The 14,706-nt window shown below is 48.1% G+C and overlaps 2 protein-coding genes across 2 annotated transcripts; both read right to left on the bottom strand.

Moving 5' to 3' along the window:
• Window positions 1-217: 217 nt before the first annotated feature.
• Window positions 218-2,589, bottom strand: LOC123074132 (protein IQ-domain 26). Its single transcript, XM_044497059.1, has 3 exons — window positions 1,650-2,589; window positions 1,341-1,553; window positions 218-1,202 (listed from the first exon to the last, which is right to left on the bottom strand). Exons 1-3 carry the CDS (start codon window positions 2,106-2,108, stop codon window positions 489-491), a joined length of 1,386 nt encoding a protein of 461 aa, XP_044352994.1. The 5' UTR covers window positions 2,109-2,589; the 3' UTR covers window positions 218-488.
• Window positions 2,590-12,381: 9,792 nt separating this feature from the next.
• LOC123074131 (mucin-1) lies at window positions 12,382-14,088 on the bottom strand. The gene is made up of 2 exons (XM_044497058.1): window positions 13,818-14,088; window positions 12,382-13,733 (listed from the first exon to the last, which is right to left on the bottom strand). The coding sequence occupies exons 1-2, from the start codon at window positions 14,041-14,043 to the stop codon at window positions 13,060-13,062; spliced, it is 900 nt and encodes a 299-aa protein (XP_044352993.1). The 5' UTR covers window positions 14,044-14,088; the 3' UTR covers window positions 12,382-13,059.
• Between the last annotated feature and the right edge of the window lie 618 nt (window positions 14,089-14,706).

Raw genomic sequence — 14,706 nt, 5'->3', positions numbered from 1 at the left:
TCCCAGGACAGATCCAGACACGCCCCCATCGCCCTACCCAAACGGACAAAATCCGAGCAAACCGGACCTACGTTTGGGGTCGCGCGGTGGGGTTGGCCTTAGCGTTTTGCTAGCCTGATGGTGGTATGCCCACTCACTTGGTTGAATTGATAGGAGCCAGAAAAAGGATGTACTTGCAAGCTGAAGCCGGTGTACTGCTAAATCTGAATTCTGAAACTTTAGCACAGTACTAAAATCTTCCTTGAGCTTCCCATGCACGCACAAACATGTTTACACAAAGCAAGAGAAATTGCAGAGTTTCATTTCTGAACCTAGACACACAACGGAGTCATGGCCACAGCCACAGAGGTTAACACGATCCATAAACAAACAACGGTGAGAAGCGGTAACTAGAGATTAACAATTCCCCCTACCCTATCAGGCTATTACTGGAGGTAGCAGTAATTAATTGTACTTCACGATCGAGTGAATCCGAGAACATCAGTTCATCACCATCCCTTCTGCAGGAACAGGTCCCGGTCCCGTTCCCTCTCGGCCGCCTCCGACGAGCGGTCGAAGCGGCTCACCACGGCCTTCTTGAAGCTGAACGCCTCCTCCTGCGCCGGCCGGTTGCACGACCTCTGCGTGCCGCCGCTCAGGCTCGCCCGGCCCTCCTGCAGGATGATCACCTCGCTCAGCGGCACCCTCTTCCGCACCGCGCCCTCCTCCGGCCGCTGCTTCGGCGCGCTCTGCGACCGCACCTTCGCCACGGACGACTGCGTGCCCGACATGTAGCTGGGGCAGTTGAGCGTCGACGGGCTGTTGCTGTAGGTGTAGCCGCCGCACGCGCTCTTGGTCGGCGTGACGGGCGCGTAGCTCGCGTACCGGGGCGTGCTCTGCGCCGTCGCCGGCCGGGCCTTCTCGCACCACTCGTACTCCGGGAAGTGGCGCGCGGTCGGCGCGGCGATCCGCGGGGGCGCCCGGCACGGCATGAGCGGCGACGACACCGAGTGGGCGTAGCACTCCTCGCTGGCGCCGGGGGAGGTCGTCCGGAGCGAGGAGGAGCGCGACTTGGGCCGGCCGGTGTCCATCTCCACGATCTTGGGGCTCCGGTCGTACCCGTGGCACGACGACGACTCCACGCTCGCCGACAGCCGGCGGCTGTAGTACGGCGCCACGCTGTGGTCGCTCCGGGAATCCTCAGTGGTGCTGTACCGCTCTTGCTGCAGACACAAGCAAGAAACCGCGCACGCGCACGTTTGTTACGGTCGGCTAGCTAGAACAACGCGACCTCGGACGGTCGGAGACATTGAGATTGATTGCTTTGGTCGCAAGCGACGATGCCGGCCGTGGCCACTTACCAGCGAGTAGCGCGGCCGGACAGGAGTGGGGTGGACGCGAAGGTTCGTGGGGAGCGCGGCGGCGCGCGAGCGGGCGGCGCGGATGCAGGCCTGCGCGCGGACGAGCGCCTGCATGCTCTGCAGCGTGGCCGCCGCCTGCTTGCGCACCAGGTAGCCGCGCACGAGCGCCTGCAGCTTCACCAGCCCCTTGAGCGCGCGCAGAGCCTTCTTGGCCTGCGGTAATTCAACACGCATTGATTCGATTAGTCAGCGCTTAATCCTGCGGAAATCATGGCGTCGATACTCGATATTCGGCCGGAAGTTACTCACCAGGAAGCCACGGAACGCTGTCTGGATCTTGACCGCGGCGGAGGCGCGGCCACGGGGCTCCGCGACGGCGACGGCGAGCACCGTCGACGTCGGCCCTTTGCTGGTGAGCCGCACGACCTCCACGGCGGCCTGCGCCGCGGCCACGGCAGCGTCGGCCGCCGCCGCGGTGGCCGCGGCGACGGCGATGGCGTGCTTGCTCTGCTCCCGCTCGGTCTCGTTGTACAAGGACTTGAGCCACGCCGCCTCGGCCGCCCGCGCGATCGCCGCGTTGCCGCTGAGCGCGGCGGCCGCGGCCGCCGCCTCCGCCTCGGCTGAGTCCCTGGTGGACTTGCAGAAGCTCCAGCGCTTCCTGTCCCCGTGCGGCGCCGTGGACGTGGCCGGCCGCCTATGCTCCTTCCCCTGCTCCTTCTTCCCGCCGCCGCCCAGCAGGCCGCGCAGCCACCTCGCCGCCTTGCCCATCACCGGAACCCGCAGCCCCGGCCCCCCAGAGAAGGCAACTCAGGTGGGCAACTACTCAAGAAGACTGAGGCGTGTGTGTGAAGTGCAGTGGAAGAGGAAGGAGGCGTGAGGCGTGAGAAGCGGTGCAGGTTTGAATAAGAGAGGGAAACGGCTATGGAGTGGAGGCCAGTGGGTGGGGAGCGGGATCCAAATAAAAGGAAACGGGAGGGGCATTACAGGACAAAAACAATAGTGCCTCCAAGAAAACAAACAAAAAAATTACTCACAAGTCTTACTCATTAATGCTCGCATGCATGGTGCTGCTGCTGAGTGAGGAGCGAGCGAGTCGCCTTGCGCGGCCTAGATAGATGGGATTAAACAAATGCGGCGTGATGCCAAGAGATGGGAATGCATGCAACGCTCTCTGCCATGCCACGGGAGCATGAGAACAAGCGAGCAGCGAGGGATTTGGTTTGGTGCCGAGCTGAGCTCGGCGTTCGAAAAGACGCAGCGATAGTTCAAAAAGATTGGCGCAAGGGAGTGTATGGAGCCATGTCCTCCTCTCCCATGGCTGCTGCAACTGCAAAGCTGTGTGGTCAGCTCGTGGTAGTACTACTAATCTGCATGGACACTAACACACATGCACCCACGTTGCGATTTGCGAGCTCGAAAGGTCAGTGTCGTCGAGGAAAGAGCAGTGAGTAGTACTGATGAGAAAGAAACAAAATTTATCTAGTGGCCCGGCCCGGTGAAGTCTGGCCCGAAAGCGAACGAGTGGTGAGCGGGCTGCGATATGGAAGTACTTCGTGACGCAGTTTCGGGTAGGCGCTGCATGGTGGAGATCCCTGCCGCCATGCATGTGTCAAAGGGAAGAAGCACGGGACGGTGAGAAACGCAAAGGTTTGGACTTTTGGGCGGCGTCTCCTTTCGTCTTTTCACAGTGCGTGCCACAGGTAGAGGCGTACGTGACGCGAGTCCGTGGCCAGCCACCGGCTCCGCCGCTCCCCTCGTCCTCGCCATGCACCTCCCCATCGCATTACAAGGAGACACGTGATTGATCTAGGGAGAGAACCATCACGCGTACGACGGTGAAAACGTATAGATTAACCTGCCACGAGGGAGGGCTCTGATCCATCTCTCTCTCTCCGGAAAAGTGATCTTCTCAGTGCTGGGCAACTCAGGGCAGCCGGCAGCAGTAGTGGAAGCTTTTTTGCTCTCCTCCGAGTGAGTGTGTGGGCGGGCTTTTCCATTGCACTGCACTGCCGCTCTCGTGAGTGGCAATTTGACCTCTAGCACCTGGCTACTCCGCTAGTATCTTTTTTTCAAAAGTTCATGGCTACTCCATTGCTGGGGATGTACGTACTCGTCAGGTACAGTAGTAGCGTGGTGGTGGCCGGAGTGTGCCGTGAGTGCGGCGGCAACGGGGGGACGAAGGATCTTTGCGGAGACGTCACCGATCGGTCGAGGTAAAGGGAGGCGCAGGGAGGAGCATCACCATGGACGTACAGCGATGGGGTGTTGGGAGGGAATATATACGGATTCGCATCTCGGCAACGAGCCAAAGAAGCTGGCCATGATGAGATTCTAAACCTCGCCAAAAAGCTTTTCCATCTCTTCACAAGGCCGAAACCTTGCCAAAAAAATTACGCGGGCTGAGGTAACATGTGCACCAACCAGGCCCGTGACGTGAGAGTCCGAGACGATCAGTATGCTTAAAAAAATATGCAGTTTTTTTTCACATATAATTACGGCAGAATGCACGCACGCGGACGTACTCACGTACATCAAGATCGGGTCAGGCGTCGCACTGCGTACGTCTCGGAAATTAGCACGAAACTGCTGGTACCGCTGGCAGCGCGTGATGTTAACACGACGCGCAGGGATGTACTACTACTGCGTGTAATCGCAAAAAAAAAAGAGAGGATGTACTGTGTGTGCAGGAGTACTTGGCGCAAGTACGATTTGATATCGCCATATCTCCGTGACCGTGCATGGGTTTCACCGTACGTGCTCCTACTACTGTGCTCAGGCTTCTGAAGTCAACTCAGCCACAGTCCATGGTAAAAGCTCTGACTGTGAGGCAGGGGGCTAGTAGTAGCAGGGATATGCATGCATGCATGGTACGTGCACTATTGTATAAGAAAATAAAATGAATAAAACTACTACCCACTCATTACTTCCTTGTGTGTTTGACTAAACTTACTCGAGTGGCGCTGCCCCTTGACCTCGTTCCATCGGCCACCGCAGCGGCAGGTCCATCATTCCGAACCATAAATTAGGGTGTCAAATCACCTCCCACACAGTCGCACACAACAGTGGTTCAAAACCCATGCACCCCGAATTTGCTGGGATTGAGAAACGGATTGGCACGAATCGCCGTTTCCGAGGCATAGCGCGCACGACCGAGGCGCCCTGGCCTTGCCAAGACTTCCGAGTTTTCACAAGCTGCTTTGCCGCTGAAAACCTGGAGCCGGAAATGGTTATCTCTGCTGCAAACTTTCCACATGAACATACTAGTACCGCTACTCCGAGGAGTGGAAATCAGAGTATGGTAGCCTATCTTGCATCTGCGGTGCTTGGCATCTCTCGGTTGGCATGTATGCTCGGCACATGATGTGCGAATCATCTGTTTGAACAAAAGGCAACGAGATGGATCGATTTTGGAGGCCCGTGTGCGTGCGTGTGCGTGTGCGTGTGCGTGTTTCGGTCGAAACATCTGAGCGGCAGAGGGAAAGGCCTGCCTGTTGTTGCTCTCCCTTCTGGTTTGGTTCGTCTTCCTAGCAGCATAGCACAGCCTTTTCTTTTCCCCGTGCCCCTACCACGTGCGCGGCACCATGGCCACTGGAGTTGCAGCGGCGGGCGTCGTATGTCTCGGACGGAACGGAACGGAAGGCCCGCCGCCGGGCCAATCACCCGGCGGGGTCAACACCGAGGGCGCGTGTGGTTCTGTGACGAGCCCGCGGGACGGGTTGGGTTTCCGGGGAAGGGAGCGTGCGTGGGCTCGCGGCGTACGAGGGCGCCCATCCATCCGCTCCGTTGCGTTGCACCGGCGGGCGGGCGATCCCCGTTCGTGGATCGATGCTGATGAGGGGGTGACCGATGAGGGCGTGGTGGCATTGGACGAGCCCGGTTGGCGCGCGGGTCTAGAGCGTTGGTTCCAACGTTGACGTGTCGAATGGTCGAGTATGGACCGACCGTCCGTCGAGAGGAGGAGGCTGGCAAGCAACAGCATCGAGCCGAGGCGGGCTGACCCATGACGGCGGGCGTGTGGAACAGACTGCTAAAGCCTTTTTTTTCTTTCTTCTTCTTATTAAAAACACATTTTTATTTTGCATATTTTACCTGGCCGGGCAGGCCAATTATTTTGTCCCCTTTTGGGGCTCTAGAATAAGCAACCCCTGCCCAACTTATTGTAGAATACAACCAAATTATTATTTTTAGAAGCCTATTAGTCAAGTCTTAATTAGTAGCCTTCTAGTAAAACAATAAATTTGGTTGGGCTTCTAAAATAAACTGGATAGGGTACAACTTATTTTAGAAGCCGGCAAAAGAACTGGCCGTAAGTCTTGTTTCTTGTGTCTGTTAACAAGAAGACTATACCTCACTTACTGCGAGTGTGGCTTCTGTTTGTTAAGGTTTTTCTTTCCCTTTGTAACTAGGTCGGCCTATTTCAAATTTTTTTATCGCTACCTACGTTCGATCACTGGCTGGAGTCTCGCGCGGATGACGTTCTTGTTTAGTCCTTTTTTCTTTTTTTTTCTTTGGTTTTCTTTATTACCTTGTTGGTTTTAATCAGTGTGTTTTTTGTTTAACATGTCAACTTTTCTCAGTACACATTCAACATTTTCTATATACATCAGAAAAACATATTTTATGTACATGTATCCGTTACATCAAGAACGCTTTTATATAGATGTTTACTATTTTTAATGCATCATTAAAAAATTAAAATATATGTTTTATTTTTTTCATTTAATGTAATGTGTACGTTTTTCATATACACCAGGAACATTGTTTTATACATGTTAAACATTTTTTAAGTACATGACCAACATTTTTTCATATACATTGTATTTTGTTTATAATTTTTGCATACATGACAAACATTTTTTGTATACACATTGAACATTTATTAAGTGCTAGATTAACATTTTTTAAATGCTTGATTACATTTTTTAAACACATGATCAAATTTTTTTCTTACACATTGTTTTTAATACCTTTTTCATATACCTGAGAAACATTTTCTCCATGAACATTTAACATTTCAAATGATTGGTTAAAAAAAATTGCAAAATATTTGTTTAATATAGATGTTTCAAACATTTGGGGTGTAATCGAGAAAAAATAACATAAAAAGGGAGAAAACGAGGCAGTGACCCTGTGGCCTCCTCTGGAATGAGCCGGCCCATTTAGGGAGCCGCCTCACCCGAGTGCATGCTAGCAAGACATAGTTATGCCCGTGTGTTAAGAGCATCTCTAATAGATAGTGTAGATGCATAAATGACAACATTTTACATGACGAATGCCTAAAACACCGCTTCAACAGATGTAGATGTAAAAGAAATACTCCAAGTTTACTCTAGATGTAAAATACATCCCTTGTTGATGCAAATATACATTACCAACCGTTGCCGAGTAAAATAGCGTTGCGTTGTGCGAACGCCTAACAGCTAGGCGAAAAGTCCCCGCGTCGCAGCCGCTCGTACACCTATATCCCGCTGCCGGGGATTTCGTCCCGGTACGCCGCCGCTAGCGCTCGTCCGTCCACCCTGACCTCACTGCGACCCCGACGCCCATTCCCTCCGCCAGCCGCGCCGTCGGAGGCGCTGCCGCTATCATTTCTCGGGCGGTTCAGCTGTTCGCTAGAGCGCCAACGGACTCGATGGCTCCCGAAGCTCGTGGCCACCGTTCGGAGTAGCGTTTCTGCCATCGGAGCTAGTAGGTGGAGTCGCGTGACCACCACGACCCCACCGAGCGGTTTTGCTTCAGTTGGCGTTCCCTCGCCGCAATTAGCCTCCTCCACCAGCCGCTAGTCGTTGAGGAGCCATAGTAGACCTGTCCGCCCACCCCCACTGGCAGTAGCGCCCACCATCAAGGCTCCGAGCAGCAACCAACCAGTTTCTTTCTCGTCGGACACAACATGTTCAAAAAAATCCCCCCAAGATAAAATTTTGGTTAAACTTGTTGGGTTTTCTATCGGGCTTGAAGATCTAGTTTGATGGAGATTTCCGTATTGCAGATGAGCTCATGTGAATCCTGTTTTTGTGGATGATTCCTCGTTGGATGAGGAATTCATTTCGACGGAAGAAGAGGACATTGCTATGCTAGTAGCAATGCACAAGAGGAAGAAGTTGAAGCACGACGGTTCTGTGTTTGGCCGTGAGTACATCCGGAGAGAACGGGTAGAGGCGCTCGAAAGGTTGATATGCAACTATTTTGGTACTCCACCAGTTTTCCCCGTGAGGTACTTTCTTTGCCGTTTCAAGACGTTCAAAGATTTGTTTATTCACATTTGCAATTCCGTGAAGCAAGATGGCCGAGCATTCGATCAGAGGAGGAATTGCGCTAGTTTGCTTGGACATGGCACTGAGCAGAAGGACACCGTCGCTTTGCACATGATGGCCTATGGTGTTTCGGTACACTATAATAATGACAATTTGGCGATGGCAGAGAGCACTTCTATCCTTTATGCCAAACAATTTGCAAAGACTATGGCAGAAGTGTTTGGTCCAGAGTACTTGGGAGAACCCAATGCTCGGGACACTCGGAGGCTTTTGGAGATGAACAAAGGCCATAGGTTTCCAGGTATGCCTGGGTCTATCAATTGCATGCACTGCTGGAAGTGGAAGAATTATCCTACAACATCGCATGGATACTTCAGAGGACGCTCCAAGAATGTCATCATCATTCTTGAGGCCACTGCCGATAGGGAGACATGGATTTGGCACGTATATTTTGGCATGCCTGGATCTTGCAATGACATCAATATGCTCAACCGATCACCTATTTTTACGAAGTTAGCATGAAGAAGCTCCACCAGTGACCTCCGAAGCAAATGGACGCACCTACAACTATGGGTACTACCTTGCCGATGGGATCTATGCAAAGTGGGCTACTTTCATGAAGCCAACCTCAAGCAACCAAGCTAAGAAAGAACTCTATTTTCACAATGCTCGAGCGGCGGCTAGTGAAGATGTGGAGGGGGAATTGGGGAGTTTGCAATCCCAATTTGCTACTGTGCGAGGACTGGCAAGTTATGAGATCAGAAGAACCTTTGGTACATCATGACTACTTGCGTGATCATGCACAACATGCTCATCGAGAATGAGCATGGACATGATTTGGATTACATCTTCTATGACATCATGGGCATATACGTTCGTCCGATTAGAAGGGAAGACCAAATCCGATGTTTCATGGAGGTGTGTCATGACATCAGAGAGGCCGAGACACACAATGATCTTAAAAAAGACCTCATGGAGGAGTGGTGGAAATTGCATGGGGAATAATTCTCCTAGTTTCATTTCATGTTATGGATTTGATGAATTATGTGATAATTTGATGTTGTGGACTGATGAAATTGTTGTTTTATTTGTTTATGAATTAATTGGCTACTGTTGTTGTTGGCTACTGTTCAGTTGCTGTTGCGATACCGTTGTCCTATTTTTACATCACCTGTTGGAGCGGCCGCCGCGTGGCTATTGTATTTTACATCATATGTTAGAGTTGGATGTTTTTCGGTGATGTAAAAAGAATGTTTTCTGATGTATATTTTACTCGCACTATATTATGATGATGTAAAATAAATCATCAAATGGACACGCTCTAATGTCGGCACGTGGAGCTACACGGGCCGCGGCCAATAAGCGTTAGAATTTTTTTTAGGATATTAACAAGATTCCTAACTTATAGAACATGAATATGAAGAAAAACAAATTTCAAATTGTAGAAAAGTTCGCGAGTTTCATGGATTTTAAAATATCAAGGATATAAAAAAGTTTGCAAGCTTGAAAAAAGTTTACGGATTTGAGAAAAAAAATCATGAATTTGAAAAAGTTCAGAAATTTGAAAACGTTCATGAATTTTAAAAAGTTCATGCATTTGGAAAAACTTCATGGATATGAAAAAGTTCATGATTTGAAAAAACTTCATGTATATTAAAAAGTTTATGAATTTGAAAAAAAATCATGAACTTGAAAAAGTTCATGAATTTATAAAAAAACACGAACTTGAAAATATTCACAAATTTGAAATGGTTCTCCAATTGGAAAGACTCATGAATTAAAAAAATGACCTTGAAAATTTAATAAATTTGAAAAATATCAGGAATTTTTTAAAAAAACATGATTAATTTTATTAATCTCTTGTATTTGAAAAAAGTTCTCGAAATTGTAAAATTTCACAAAATTCGAAAAATGTTTTCAAAGTAAAACAATCCCAATGTTAAAAAGAAAAAAGATTTTTTTTTAGAAAAAGATGGAAAACACAAAAATGCCCAAAAAAGAATAAAGATGACTGAAGCAGGTAAACCGAAATAAAGAAGAAAATTAATAGATTGGAAGCTTCGAGAAGCTTCCCAAAACCGAGCTGGGATGCTTCAAAAAACTGAATAAGTAAGCCGCTCATTAATCCGACACACGGGGTGCAACGACACAAATAAATAAGTAAATAGGCCCAGCCCCAGTGGATGGACAAGTGTATGCCGTGATAACCACACAACATACTCCTTTGGACGTGACTGGTTACCTTCTTTTGAGTTTATTACTCATTGTTTTTTTGAACGGTTTTCTTTGCATTTTTCTTTCTTTTTTCCTTGTTCTTACTCTTTTAATAAATGCGTGAACTTTTTCAATTTCGCAATCATCTGTAAAATCGATGTACTAATTTTCAAATCCTTCAACATTTTCCAAATTAATAAACTCTTTTTAAATTTCTGAACTTTTTCAATCGCTAATCCTTTCTCAAAATCGATGAACTTTTTTCAAGGTTGACGAACTATTTTCCACTAGTAAATTGTACATGATTTGCACGCCATTGAAATATATATAAAAAGCATGGGAAAATACATTTGAATATGTATTATCTTTCCTAGAATCCTATCGGACAAGATCCAACTTGGTTCTTACCTTTATAGAATCCAGATTGTTCTAGACTCTTTTTATTAGAGTATCAGATAAGCATGTGAATAGATGCTTCTAGAACACATGAGATGGTTGAGTTGGGGGTTCAATTAGAAGGCCACGTGGCAGAATCCTATGAGTTGAAAACTATATCCAATGGATGATAATGCTCGGATTTGCCTTCTCTTGACCGTTGGATGGGCATATCCAACGACCAATATTTGAAGCTATTGGCACACTACATAGTGGTATAGAAATAGATTAACTTTTTTTCAAACTAAGAAATATTTTTTAAAATTGATATACTTTTTCTGAAATTTGTAACTTTTTAAAAAATTTAAATTATTTTTTAGAAATCGATGATTTTTTTAAAAAAGGATGAACCTTTTTCCGAAATTGATACAAAATTTATTCAACATTGTTAATTTTTTGAAGTTTGTGAACTCTTTTAAAAATCAATGAACAATTTTGAAGTCATGATTCTTTTTTGTATTTTATTTTTCAAAAGTCCACGGTTTACCGGTCAACCGTGACTATTGAGCAGCGACCCAGCGACCAGCCAAAGAATGAACAATGAAAGTATTTTTCTGGAGAAAAAAAAACGAGCCGGGGCGTGCGTTGGGCGGGCGCATGAAGGGTCGTATATGAGCTCCTGTACAACCAGCGGGAAAACCCTATGCGCTGCTCACTGCGTCAAATTATCGTCAGAACGCACAGGTGATACCCCGCCGTCCCATTATACGAGAGCTAGCCAGCCGGTTTTGCGAACCTTCTAGAAGGTTCCCAGACCGTTTTTTTTCTTTTTGACCGATTTTCCTGTTTCTTCTTTGGTTTTTTTCGTTTTTCGTTTTTTCTTTTTCTTCATTCCGTTTTCTGTTTCCTTTTCTTCTTTCTTTTCCTTTTTTCTGTTTTCTGTTTGTTTTTTCATTTCTTTTGAAAATTGTTCAGAAAGTTCAAAATTTGTTTGTTTTCTACAAAATGTTCAAAATTGCAAAAAATATTCGTGTTTAAAAAAGTTCGTAAATTCAAAAAGTGTTCGCATTTTGCAAAAGTTGTTTGGGCATTTCAGAAAAAGTTCTTGTTTTACAAAAAATGTTTGGAATGTTTCTGTTCAAAATTTTAACAATTTTTCAAAAATGTTCCTATTTTCTGAAATTGTTCATGTTTTCATTTTTTCTGGAGTTCCAAAAAATGTTCCAGTTTCAAAAATTGTTCACAAGTTTTTATAAAATCGTGTTTGCAAATTTCGTTCTGGAATTTCAAAATTTGTTCACGTTTCCAAATTTTGTTTTGAAATTTGAAAAAATGTTCTCCTTTCAAGAAAATTGTTCAAGATTTTCAAAAAATGTTCTTGTTTTTGAGAAATGTTATAGCTTTTTAAAATTAGTTTGCAAATTTGGAAAGTGTTTGCGTTTCACAGAACATTCCGATTTTTGAAAAAAAATTACTTTCGAAATTCCTAAATTAATTTGGATATGTGCAGCGTGTTTGGTTCTTTCAAATTGATGCTACTCTTTAATCAGCTACAACTTCTAGCTTGGCTAGTAGGAACTCGCCGTTTTTAGCAGTGCATCATGTGTTTGAATCCCCGCAACTGCATATAGTTTTTTTAGCCACAGTGCTCATTCGATTTCGGTTGCAACTTGACGCGGAGCGTGTCACATAGGAGGCCCCTTCGCTTTCATTATCTGTTGGTTTATGTGTTTGTTCAGATTTTCTGTTTTCTGTTTATTTCAACTCTTTTGTCTATACATCTGCACGTTTCAGTTTTGCTACTATTTTTATTTTATGGTTTATTTTTTGTTTTCGTTTTTTACATCCTTTGGTGTCAGTTTTGCTGCAATTTTTTTCTTTATTTTTCTTAATTTTCTCATTTCTTTTGTTTACACATATCTTGGTTCCGGTTTTGCTCAAAAACAATTTCTGTTTTTTTGTTGTCCAATTTTCAGTTTTTTTCCTTCTACAGCTGTTTGTTTCAGTTCAAATTAGATACATTATTTTCTATTTAAATCTATCTTTTAATTTTTTCAATTCCCCAATATTAAGTTTTTGTTTTGATATCTGTTGGTTTATTTCACTTTTAAGTTTCCCATTCTTCTACTTTTGTTTCGTTGAAAAATAGGCAAAATTAAAAGTGCCAAAACATCCCCCCCCCCCTCGAGGCAATTTCCTTCCAGCTATATGTTTCTTTTCAATCTTTGTTTTCATATTTTTACAAGACAAAAAATTAAGACGTGCAAATTAAAAAAATGCCCAAGAATTTGTTAAAAAAACTTCTCATGGACTTTAAAATATATTTGGGAGTTGAAAAATGTTTACTAAAGTAATTATCACGGCCGATGCTAGGCGTAAGCCGGCGGATAGCTCAGAGTTATCAACCGCCTTGATAACCGTTCGATGGAGCAAATCCTAGCCGTTTCTTTGGTGTTCCATGGATCGCACTTCCCCTCAGTGCTATCTTCCCCTCGCGCAGCGCATGCATCACCCACAGCTCCCACTGTCCCGCTCCAAGCACGACAGCAGCGGCCTCGACGCCGTCTGAGCTATGATGCAACGGCCACAGGAGCTACGATGCAGCGGACGACGCCGCCGCCGCCGGAGCTACGATGCAGCGGCCGCCGGAGCTGCTACACAGCGGTCATCGATGCCGCCGGAGCTGCGATGCAGCGGTCCTCGACGCCGCCGGAGTTGCATTGCAGCGGCCGTGACACCGTCAGAGCTGCTATGCAGCGATTGTCGATGCCGCCGGAGCTGCGATGCAGCGGTCCTTGATGCCGCCGGAGTTGCATTGCAGCGGCCGTGACACCGCCGGAGCTGCTATGCAGCGATCGTCGATGCTACCGGAGCTGCTATGCAGCAGGCGTCGATGCCGCCGGAGCTGCGATGCAGTGGCCGCCGACCTCGTTGGAGCTGCTATGCAGTGGCCGCTGGAGCTGCGATGCAGCGGTTGTCGACGCTGGCGGAGGTGCGATGCAGCGGTCGCGGCGCCGCCATAGCTGCCATGCAGCGGGCATCGATGTCGGCTGTCGTGGACGAGTTGCATCACAGCAAGAGCGGTTCATGTCCGCCTGGTCCATCCGCTTGCCGGAGTTGGAGAGCACCAGCACGGGCGGCGCCGCGGCGCCGGCCTTGGGCGACGGGGACGGGGACGCGAGCGACTGCTCCAGCCGCTTGCTGGAGCCGGACATGACGAGCGCCGGGCCCTTCGCCGGCGTCGGGGAGGACGACGACGCCGTGGTCGAGGCGGTTGCTGGAGCGGGACATGGCCAGCACCGGGCGGCCGGGCGGCTGGTCCAGGCGTTTGCTGGAGTGGGACATGACCAGCACCGGCGCGAGGGCGACTGGTCCAGGCGCTTCCCGGAGCTGGACATGACTAGCGCGGGGCGCCTGACCGCCCGCGACGGCGACTGGTCGAGACACTTCCCGGAGAGGAAGGACTCGAGCGCCCGGCGGCCTGGGGCGACGGGCGAAACCCCTCCCTCCGACCCCGGCGACGCCAACCCAATCTCCAAATCCCCCTCCCCTGCGCCCACCCAACACAGCACAAGTAAGGATCACAACCAGAGGGTCCGATCAAACCAGACCAAAGGGATCAGTGGAGCAATACCTCTGTCGGAATCGACGGCCATGGTGGCGGCGGCGTCGTCGTCGCCGGGGACGGGGTCAAGAGGAGTCGGCGCGCAGGGGGCGCGCGGGAGGCATGGGGCAGCGGAACGGGAGGTGGGGAGACGAATCAAATCGCGATGGGGACGGGAGCGAGGAGAGGGGCGGGGCAGGGGCTCGCGTCGCGGTCTTTTGGTTGGGCGGGGGTGGCCGGCGTTGCCATGGCCCATGGGAGATTCTCTCCTTCGAGCGGGAGGGCCAGAGATGGGGAGGGGAAAAAGATGAGCGGCGAAAACGTACAGAGGACAAGGGATGTGAAGAGATAAGGCTGGAGCAAAGCGATGGATGGGTCCAGGGGGCACGTGGCAAGCAGTGCAGGAGGTTTAAGTTTCGTTATTATCAGCCGGTGGAAACAGAGGGTTTTCCAATTATCACACATCTTATTTTTTAAAACAAAACTAAAGATATGCTTATTTGAAAATATTCATGAATTTCAAAAGTGTTGTGAACTTACAAAATGTTTACACATTTTCTATGATTTTTCGTCGTTCAACAAATGTTCATAGAGATTCAAAATATCATGTAATGAAAAATCTTTTGATTTATAAAATATATTTTAATTTACATGTAAACAATAAATCGAGTGGAAATCGAAGCATCCAAATAAATCACTAAAACCAACATAGCGCTCAGGAAGAAACGATGCCATGTTGAGTTGGTGTGTCAGCCCATCAAGCAGGTGCGCGCGTTAACTCCTTCTCGAGACCGCTACATGTGGTGGTAGTGCATGTTAGGTTCATTCCCCATCTTGTCGTACTGGGACGTTAATAAGATTGGCGATGTGTGTTGATCAGTGAAGGATCAAGGCTTATTGACGGCCTCATTCCATATTG

This window comes from Triticum aestivum, chromosome 3D (genome assembly GCF_018294505.1).
Source record: "Triticum aestivum cultivar Chinese Spring chromosome 3D, IWGSC CS RefSeq v2.1, whole genome shotgun sequence".
NCBI classification, from domain to species: Eukaryota; Viridiplantae; Streptophyta; class Magnoliopsida; order Poales; family Poaceae; genus Triticum; species Triticum aestivum.
This window is presented reverse-complemented; position numbering and strand designations above follow the sequence as displayed.

What these genes read in the sequence shown, in the direction of transcription:
- LOC123074132 (XM_044497059.1), bottom strand. Translation starts at nt 2,108, where the DNA reads ATGGGCAAGGCGGCGAGGTGGCTGCGCGGCCTGCTGGGCGGCGGCGGG. An exon ending in CAGCGTTCCGTGGCTTCCTG is followed by an intron (nt 1,554 to 1,649) that starts GTGAGTAACTTC and finishes GAATTACCGCAG; the next exon opens with GCCAAGAAGGCTCTGCGCGC. An exon ending in TCCGGCCGCGCTACTCGCTG is followed by an intron (nt 1,203 to 1,340) that starts GTAAGTGGCCAC and finishes TTGTGTCTGCAG; the next exon opens with CAAGAGCGGTACAGCACCAC.
- LOC123074131 (XM_044497058.1), bottom strand. Translation starts at nt 14,043, where the DNA reads ATGGGCCATGGCAACGCCGGCCACCCCCGCCCAACCAAAAGACCGCGA. An exon ending in GGCCGTCGATTCCGACAGAG is followed by an intron (nt 13,734 to 13,817) that starts GTATTGCTCCAC and finishes GGGTGGGCGCAG; the next exon opens with GGGAGGGGGATTTGGAGATT.